A 10682-nucleotide genomic window follows, 5' to 3' on the forward strand; every position below is an offset into this window, starting at 1 on the left:
CAGAGAAGAAAAGATGCCTAACACAAGATCATAGTTTAGTGGTATTTTACATTCAGAAATCTTAGATGTAGTCCATGGTAGTACACATTTCAATTAGTAGATCTGAGAAAAATTTCACTTGAAACCTAGGACAGTAACTTTCAATAGGATAAATAATATTAGACAAGTTAGACCAATAATTTCACACTACTTCAAAAGACCAGGTAATCCCCAGTTTAAGAAGGAGATCTATTTCCAAGAGGTCTGTTTCCTGTTGTCCTTAGTCAAATTTGTTTGTAAACTAGAGCAGAATTATTGTGTAATATTGTATAAATTGTATTGTATAATAACCTTGAATTATTGTGCGTTTAATTTGAATCATTTTGTATTTAACTTAAATCTTGTTAAGATAGGCTCCGATCTCAACTCTGAGTTGCCCTTAAACCAGGGCATTCTTAACCACAAGGATGTGCTGTAGTATCAAATACTTTTCACTCTGAAAAAACACAGATAGTGCCCATTGCTTTTGCAGGATAATAAAGCAGTCCTATTGCATTTTTACTCAGAAGTAAGTCGCACGGTATACAATGGCTACTTTCTCCAAGTTAGTTATATGCAAAGTACATTACTATATAGATAGAGAACAATCCCTTCTTTGAATTGTACCTGCATTTGTTTTTGTTTGCACAACCAAACAACTAGCAGAAGATCTGTGGAGGGAAACAGCATTCACAACCAACCCCCTCCCCAGTATTCTTAAACCGGTTATTCTAAGCCTGCCCAAAGCAGCACCGAAACAGTACCATGGTCAGTACCACAGAAGCATGGAATGTCAGCAATCCATAATACCGAAAGGGTAACGTATGTGTAAAGGGCTACAAAATTATGTAGATAACTTAATGATACTCAGAATCAGTAAGAATGGAACCCTAAATTAAGTATGACAATTTTCCCTGGATGACAAAATCAACTTTAATCCCAAAGATATGGTTTCATATAAAGCCAACGCATAGCAAAACAAATCATTATTTCTCATCACCTCCTTCAATAAGTACTACACTCCACCATTTAAAATCAATAGCTAGCTGGTTTAACAGGCACTAGGAACTGAATTTAGGATACTATGCATACACAAGAATTTTCAAAGTTTAAGAAATACTGAATATATCTCTCATGATTATTTATTAAATTTATAAGCCACCCATCTTGCCAAATGTATCTATTAATCAAACTGATATAGCCAACTATTTCATTGAAGGCAACTCTGGTCAGCAAACAATAATCAAATAAAACAGAAACAAAAATGTAAATTCCATTTTAAGCATATGATTAAAAACTTGAAATACAAACTCCAGATGAGGAAGGATAAAAATGATCATCTCACTGGTGGAGCCATCTAAAGCAAGCCTCCGGTTGCTTGGTAGCTGCAGGCTTGAGAACACAAACAGGTCTTAAGGGCTTTTTGGAATATCAAAATGTAAAAATGAGCCTATAATAAAGATGAAAGAGAAAGAAGAACTAAAGGCCCTTTTTATTGCTGATAATAACAGTCTATCGAGAGCAATTAGAGGCTGCTTAGCTTGAATACAGGTTAGTTTAAGAATGAGGTCCATTCCCAAGGTCTCGCCTTGTCCTAATTTTTTATGTGAACCAGAAATATCTTTACGTCAAATTTCTACAGTGAACCAGAACAGTATTATTGTATAATACTGTATACTGTAGGTAGGATTGTGTAGTAAACTTGAACCATTAACTTGAATTGTTACATATTTAACTCAAATTTTGCTACAGTAGGCTTAACTATGGGTCATCCTTAAGTTGGGTGTTCTTAGTAGGTCTTGCTGTATATAAATATTTTGTGAGGCACTAGCCCAAATGATGGATATCGCGTAATCTTTGAAATAAGAGATGTGTCTTCATTCAGCAGGATCCCTATCAAGCCCAGATACATAACTTTCTGTTTGCTTGGTTCCAGGCCAACTTCATAACATAATATGCAGTTACACTAAGGAATGCAGTTTGACTATATAATTTAGATCTTTATTCTGTGTTATGAACTGGAGGTCATTAGCATGTGCTAGAGAGGAGGGGGTCGTTGCAAGTAGTTTTGGCATAGCAACTGGAAGGAGAGGGAAAAGGGTGGTCATTGGAGGAAAAGATAAAAGAAAAGTTTACAGCCAGATAGCTGTTAGTCTCCTGTAGTACAAGAACATATACTGCAATAAATAATAGAGTTTGAAGTTCCTCAACACACTTCTACAGGTTTTAACAGTACAAATAGACCTCAGCTTACAACTGTTCAATTCGTGACCATTCAAAGTTACTACTCATGACCATTTCACACTTACGACCGTTGCAGCATCCCCATGGTCACTTGATGAAAATTCAGATGCTTGGCAAGTGGTTCATACTTAAAACCATTGCTGTGTCCCATGTGATTCCCCTTTTAAGATCTTCTGACAAGGAAAGTCCTGGTAGCGCAGCAAACTAAAGCACTGTTATTAACATCAGCTGCCTGCAATTACTGCAAGTTCAAATCTCACCAGGCTCAAGGTTGACTCAGCCTTCCATCTTTTCAAAGATAGGTAAAATGAGGACCCAGATTGTGGGGGCAATAAGATGACTTTGTATAAAATATACAAAAGTATGAAGGCTATTGCTTAACGCATTGTAAGCCGCCCTTGAGTCTCCAGAGAAGGGCGGCATATAAATCAAATCAAAAAAAAAGAAAAAGAAAAAGAAAAAGAAAAAGAAAAAGAAAAAGAAAAAGAAAAAGAAAAAGAAAAAGAAAAAGAAAAAGAAAAAAAAGTCAATGGGAAAAGTCATATTCACTTAACAACCAGGTTACTAACTTATCCACTGCAGTGAGTCACTTAACAACCGTGGCAAGAAAGGTCGTCCAACGGGACAAAACTCACTTAGCAAATGTTACACTTAAGAGCAGAAACGTAAGTCGAGGACTACCTGTATTGCCTAATAGCTCAAATCTGGATATTTTTTCCCCCAATTGCCTGCCTTAAACAAGGACCACCCACGGCATCCACTCACAGGTTGATCGGCGCCACCCCTCCCTCCCTTTTTCAACCCCCCCCTCACTCACCCAGGTTGACGAAGCTCATGATCATGTCGGCCTCGTTGAGAAAAGCGCTGTCCTGCGAGGTCGCCAGGCTAGGATTGCCGGAGGAGCCCAGGTTGTGGGTCAGGAGAGTTTTGTGCTGCAGGGGTCGCGCAGTGGAGATGTGCCGAGTGCCGCCACCGCCGCGATGCTCGGGCTCCCCTTCCTCCGCCGCCGCCGCTTCCTCCTCCTCGCCGGACAGCGTGTTGTAGAGATCCAGCATGAAGAGGGGCGCGGAGTTCAGCCTGCCCAGCGGGGGCGCTGACTGCTGCTGCTGCTGCCGCCGGCGTTGCTGAGGGAGAGGAACTTCGGGCTCTCCCGGCTGCTGCAGCTGAAGCCCGTGCGAGGGCCGGGGCCGGTGAGGCAAGCCCAGCACTGACAGGATTTCCTTCTGCATCTCCCGCTTCTCGTGGGACTTGAGGCGACGGTAGAGGAAGCCCGCCGGGGTGGAGGAGGTGGAGACGGGCGCCTGAGGCTGAGCCTTATTACTCCCGGGGCCGAAGCCCGCGGCACTCCTGCCGCCTAGGAGAAGCACCCCCGCGGCGGGCAGGAGAGGCAGCCCAGGCAGGGCGCAGCAGCAATAGCTCCCACACACCACCGCCCACCACCAAAACCAGCGCAGCCTCAACGGCATCGCTTTCCCCGCTTCTGCTCTCCGCCCTTCGCGTTAACTTCAGAGCGAAGTCTCGCCGTGGAAGCCGGAGCTCCTTCGCCTTCTGCTTCCACCCACCCTCGCCTTGCCCCGTCCTTTCCTTCGGGGGGATGGCAGCGGTGCTAATTCACGGGAGGGGAAGATAAGCGCTCGGAGCTTCCCTCCTTCTCAACGACGACCCCATCCCCCGCTTCCATCCAGGGGCCGGGGGGGGGGGCACAGCCGCAAAGGGGTCTCGCCTACTGGCCCCTTCTTGCGAACTCAGGTGCAAACCCTCTGGATCTCGCGCCCAGGTTACATCTCCCGCTATTCCTGCGCGGGGCAAGTTCAGCGATCTGATTCCCAGGCTCTCTTTTTTTTTTTTTCCCCACCGAGTCCGGTAGCCTCCAGCAGCTTTTTGCGCCTCTTCCGCGCCAAAACCAAGGGAGAGCAGCCCGCGCAGCTCCTTTTCCCCCCCACCTCACAGGAGTGAAGTTCTCAGGTGGAAACTCTCGACGTTGACCGAGCGGGAAAGGACCGGAGAAGGCAAAACGGAACAAAATCCCCAAATCCCAAACTCCTAATCATCCAACAACTCCTCCCTTTCTTTCTTTCTCCCTCTCCCCCGGGCCAAAAAAAGAAAAAGAAAAAAGCGTGGCTAACTCCGCAGATGGTCCCCCCCCTCCCCGCCACGCATAAGATGAGGGAGCTTTCAAGGCAAATCCTAACGGCACGCGCGTCAGCCCGGGCAGCTCTCTTTGAGTCAGTCGCTTCTGCGAGCGCGGCTGCCGAGCCTCACAGGTACCGCGCGGATCATCCAGCTGGCAGAAGCGGCCCGCCTCTTTTTCTCTCTTTGACGGGCGGCGGAGGAGGCAACTTATTAAAGCGGCTCCCGGTCCCTATCCGTCACTGCTTGGAACCTCTCCGCCCCGAGAAGAGGCGTTGCCTCCTTCGGACGCTTGTTTGCTACCCCTAGTTAGGGACCCAGCTCAGTCAGCTAAGGGGCTTAAAATAGGCGGGTTGAGTTTAAACCCCGATGAGAGAAGGGGCTTTAACAAGTGTGAATGAGGGCGGGTTCTCTTCTGATACGCAGGTGGTGGGAAACGTGGCTTGGCCAGGTTTTAAAAGGGGGGGGGAGAGGATTCTTCGCTTTTCAAGAATAAAATACTACTTTCCAATGGATATGATTTGTATTTCTGTCTCACTATTTTAGGCATTTTTATGCATAATCTCACATTTTTACTTCCTAGACTAGAGCAATATGATAAAAGTTTGGGGGAAGACACTGATTTCTCAGGGAATACTCTGTTGCTGAATTAAAACCCAATGAACAACTGTGCAGTCTTCCAGGTTTCACAAAACTCTTTTCGTAGGAGCTCTTCTATTAGAGAATCACCTTGTCTGAAACAGGAAGCTCCTTATAAACGCAAATGTAGTATAAGTTCTTGCCCAGAGGAAGGAAGGAAGGAAGGAAGGAAGGAAGGAAGGAAGGAAGGAAGGAAGGAAGGAAGGAAGGACTATAATTAAAGAACTATAAAAACAACAATCTATAAAGAACATGTTCCCCCCTACACCTCCGAAAGTGTAAGAAGAAAAATGCTTTCAAGTCATTGTATAAAACTACATATCCTTACAGATATCCCTAGCTCTACCAAAATTTGGCAGCATAATCTTAGGGGATTTCTCAGTTTCTTAGTTTTAATTTACCCCTTACCCTGTGTAACATTCAAGTTTCAGAAAAAGTGGAATCAAAAATTATTTGCTATCTTTTATTACTTTTCTTCCTAGTAATTGTATAATGTCTTAACTTAGTTTTAATACAGTTTTTAAATAAACTCTATTTCCTCTCCCCCAAAAAGGAAAGAAAAAACATCTCTAAGGAGAACTTTCTTTGTGGGACAGGGACACTCTTTGGCTGAAAATTGTATTTTAACAATTTACAAAAACCATTAAGTTGCAGGATCTAATCTGGTCCCAGTGACTGACCCAGATTAGATCCTGCAACGTTATCCTGGGACATGTATATTTGCCTTCATTTGTGATCATCAAGTTGCTCTGTAGAGCCCTAAGTGGAAGGAAAAATGCTTTACACTCTCTTAATTAAACTCTCTTAAGAGTTTATCACCACTTGGTGTTCATTCAGAATTTCTGAGACTGTGCGTCATCTTTCACATTTCTGTTATACTTTGTATTACTATTCTTATGAAAACTAAGTAGTTCTCAATTAATGACGATTCATTCAACAACCATTCAAAGTTATAGTGGGGCTGAAAAATGATAGTTATGGCCACTCTTCAAAATAATGGCCATTGCAAGCCTCCCCATCACCTGATCAAAATGTCAATGCTTGATAGCCAGCCCCCATCTATGACCGCAAGGGTGCTTCAACTCCCACCACCTAACTATCTCCCCATCCCAATCTCTGTCCTTATGGATGTCTTGCACTCCATCACCCTACTGCACCCAGATGATCTTTTTCCTCCTGATGTTGATGAAGCGTGCTCACCCTGGCCCTTCACAAAGCAGCTGCCTGGTTCACCAGGCCTTCTTCCCCAAAGTGTGCACGATCTTGTTCAAATCACATGCCGCCTTTGCACGGGGAATCCTTCTTGTGAGATGTCTGGATGGAGCACAGGGTGGCAGGCTGAATGGGGCCAGAGGAGTGCAGGCTGGCCAAAATGACAGAGATGGAGGAAACAGGTGGGAGGGAAGAGTCCCTTACCTTACCAAGGCTCTGGATTGGGAGGAACCAAGCTGGGAATGGCACGAATTGGGGTGGATCTTCATCCAAAGGCTTGGTTAGAAATGGCAACTGGGACTGCTGGGATTGCTCTCGCTAAGTGAGGCAGTCACATGACACTGCGCCTTACAACCACATCACTTAGCATTGGAAATTCCAGTCCCAGTAACTATTAACTAAGGAGTACCTACATTCCATATAATTTGGACTGAGCTTTTCAGAATATACTTTTACAGCAAGGACTTGTTGACAAAATCTCCTATTAAATAAGTCAGTAATCAGCTGTAACAGGCAAGAAAGGTCTACCTGTAATGCAATATGGAAGCAAGAACTAAACAGGTGCAGGCTGCTACACAGTACTTTACTAAACTGTGACTCTTGTTTAATCATCACTACAAGTCACATCCTAACTTTTTATGGATTTGTGTAGCTCTTTAGGAGGTCACAGAAAACTCAGCCAGGTCAGGTCTGGTTAGCATTTGGATGGCAGAACACCAGGGAATATTATTAGGGCTGGAGGCTAGACTGGGAAATAAAACAAATAAATAGAAAGCAATTCCATTCTGTTGCCAAGAAAATTACATGGACATGCCCATTAAATTAGCAGAATCAAGCTTGAGTGAAATATGGCTTTAAAAAATGGCAATCCTATTTGGGGAAAAAAAAATCAAAAGAGCAGATATACAATAGGGAAAAATCCCTAGACAAATGATTAGAACAAAATATTATGCAAATGTGTGTTTCCTTCTATTTTTCAATTGACTTATGGAGGCTCTCATACTAAAAACAATGTATCTTATTTCACAAGTGGAGTAGTTAACAGGAAGCCTAATAGCTTGTAAATAACTTAAACAGGAAGTCCATGAACTCAGAACAGTTTTTTAAAATAAACTAAGTAATAAATCTTTGTTCATTCCAAAAGATTCCTCAAGATAACAGGCATATTTTCCTTTGGCTGACAAATAAACCAAATGCAGACGGCAGAGTAATTTAACTGTTATTAAAAACAGTACATCTAAAGTGTCAAAAATGTAATATATTCCATAACCATGTGGCTCCCATGAAACACTGGCTGTTTTTGTACATTGTGCTAACCTATGATCTGCTTAGCTTTGATTTCATAAGCCACAATTGGTTGGGATCACCCAGCAAACTAAACGAGAACAATCCAAACCACTTTATAGATTGGCTCAGTGTTTAAACTTAATCCCAGGTTTGTTTAAATCTACCTTGTATGACAAGCTGAGACATAAATCTACCCTCCTCACACACACTTTTTCTCGTATAAGGAGCTGTGATCTGAGTTCAAACTTAGCATTCAAAGTGCTGCATTATACTGTGCATCATACAGTTTATGTCAATAAAGATACAGAGATGATAAAATGGTTGTAAAATGTATTAAAGCAGCAAGATTCTAATGATCAGCTGTCTCCAGATGAACAGAAATAAACATTCTGTCTATAACATTGTAAATATTGTTATTATTGAAAAGTGTTTACAGAATTACAAATAGGCTTCCGTCAAAAAATAATATAAGGGAATAAGTGACAGAACAAAATTTGCTATTTGCCCTGTCCTCCTTATGCTGACTTTTATCTCAGCCAAAATGTTTTGGTTCTGTGACATCTTAGGCCATACTTTACTGCTGTGTTGCAGTCCTTCTCATAAACCTGAATAAAACAATACTCTACCAGCAAGATATTTGCTATCCTTATTGCTGATCTATTTCCTAGCTGTATTGTCTCTATTTCAAGTCAATGCAATCACCTGTCTAGGAAGGTCTCACTTTGAATTGAGAAGCTGGAGAAGTATTTTCTTATTCCATGATCATTTAGAAGAGGTGGGTGAAGATGCTGTTGACCCCAATCCCAGATATTGGAAAATACTACAAGACAACAGGCTTTGTATTTAGTTCTGGGGTTCATATAGAATGATCCTTTGTGCTGTATGTAGCATCCATGTTAGGATCCAGGCTCAGAGGATTAGAAATCTGTTCTCTTTCTCCTCTCCTGGGATAGAGAGAGGGTGATTCAATAAATCAATGATTCTGAGAACAATCCCCCCCCCTCAGCCATCATCATTTGAACTGCAAGAAAGAGTCCACATTAGTGTTTCTCAACCTTGACAACCGTAAGGTAGATGGACTTCATCTTCCAGAGCTTCCCAACCAGCAATGGTTGTTCTATAGATCAGTGTGGTACCAAATTGTCTCTATTCAGTTTCCCAGGTATGTCCCTCTCTTTCCTTATTATCTGAGAACTGGGAACTGGGATATACATTTCCAAATCTCGTTCCACTTTCTTAGCTTACTGTTTCTATTGAAGTTTATTGAAATAAATGCTTAAAAATGTACATCCCCAAAAACAATTCTCCCCTCCCCAAATATCCTAGATTCCTTGCTTCTCTTCAGCCTAACAGCCACCTAACAATTGAGGAACTGCCCCTGTACGAAGAAACGTTGACTGTACTCATTATCTTAGTCATCCACAATAGCAGCCACAACGCTGCATGTATCATGAAGTCATTGTATAAGTGACATGAATTGGGTAAATTGCATTATATAAGTGACACGAATTAGGTAAATCACATCATGGCACACAATATGTAATTCATATCATTTGTATGGAGACACCATGTCACCTTGTCACCCTTGTCCTCTCTTGCCAGGACATACTGGCTGTGTTAAGTCAGAATATAGTTTGTTTCCTTTGGTTTTAATGTAGTACTTTGTATAATGTCAGACACTGTGATGATGGCTTAGCATGATGTGGGAGCTCAGCCTCATTCCCTCTGAGCAGCTGGGTGGGGTGTGTCTTTTCAACAATTATTTTGCTGTGAAATTTGGGACAAAACTTTTCAGACCACTTTCATTGCAATTTGTTTCTTAATCCCATTTGTGAATTAAAGCTATATATTGAATTGAACTTTATTTATATTAAACATTCTGGAGTTTCAGTGCTGTTAGAAAATGTTTTCATTTAGGTTTAGCTTACTTTAATTTAATTTAAAAATAATTTGGATGTTCTTCACATTGCTAAGGATTTGATTAAAAAAGGGGGACTGTGTCCCTATTATAGCTTTTCATACAAAATTAAAGTTTTTGTTCATTTTAAATGTTTATATTAAAATATCAACAATATTTTAAAACCTATTCTCAAAAAAGGACCTGAAATATTTCCTTGGTGATTGAAAAACAAAGGTGTTTTGTGAGGTGTTTAAGGATATACAATCACACATTAATACTATTAAAAGAATGTTTCACCTCCCAATGTTTGCTCTCTCTCTTTCTCAAACTTTCCTTTCACTCCTCCACTTTTAAAAATGTTATGAATTCAAAATTGCTTTAGAAAAATCATATTTTCCTACTCAGGGATGACATCTGGTGGTGAACCTGAATCAGCTTTTAAAAATGATCATGTTTTTAAAAATGGCAGAATTGTTTTTTTTTTTAATTCTTGCCTCAAGCCAAGATATAATCTATTGTAACGTGCTTATGGTATGTCAGCTCTTTGTGGTGAAATGATGTATTTAATTAATACATTAAACTATGAATGCTGTTATCATCAGAAAATCCTAAAATGTAAACATATATTTGTAAAAAAGCAAAGTATGCTTCATTTTTTTTGGCACTACATTTGTACCTGGCATTTCCCTCCCACGGTAATATTCAAGTTATTTCCAATGGAACTCATCACAATGCTATGTGGAGGTCAGACTGCAGCGTCATCTTTTTGTCTTACTAGGATGTATCTAATGTTAAACCACTTTAATCTGAACATTTTAACACTGAGATCAATATCAGCTAAAAATATTATTCCTCCTTCTTTAATACAAAAATATTCCAATCTTTAAAAGCATATCCACTCAAATTAGTATATAAATATGTAAGAGTCTAAGTCAACCAGAATTCTGGAGGTTTCAAATTCATTCCAGAGAAATTGTATCTACATTTCAGACACATTCCATGTTGAGAGAGAAGAAAATATGTCCAAAATGCATCTGAACAAGAAATGGGAAACCCCTTGACATGTATACTTACTCATTCATTTTGAGCCATATATACAGGAACAAAGCAATTCATCAAAGAGGATGTATAGGATGTCCATCCTGAACCACAAATCATCTCTCTCTTCTCTCTTCTGCAAACCTCCAAACCTAAGAAATTATGTACACAATTTCAATATTTACTGGGTGTGGGCATAAACCATTTACTTTGG

At 41.0% G+C, this 10682-nt stretch overlaps 1 protein-coding gene across 1 annotated transcript in view; it reads right to left on the minus strand.

Moving 5' to 3' along the window:
• BMP6 (bone morphogenetic protein 6) overlaps positions 1–3728 on the minus strand; it is an 85168-nt gene extending 81440 nt beyond the window's left edge. The window contains exon 1 of the mRNA XM_070940712.1: positions 3080–3728. Coding sequence (XP_070796813.1) covers positions 3080–3728 — 649 coding nt within the window. The remainder of the gene's footprint in view (positions 1–3079) is intronic.
• Between the last annotated feature and the right edge of the window lie 6954 nt (positions 3729–10682).

Source organism: Pituophis catenifer, unplaced genomic scaffold (assembly GCF_029215685.1).
Source record: "Pituophis catenifer annectens isolate HBS135680 unplaced genomic scaffold, rPitCat1.0.hap2 SCAF_3, whole genome shotgun sequence".
NCBI classification, from domain to species: Eukaryota; Metazoa; Chordata; class Lepidosauria; order Squamata; family Colubridae; genus Pituophis; species Pituophis catenifer.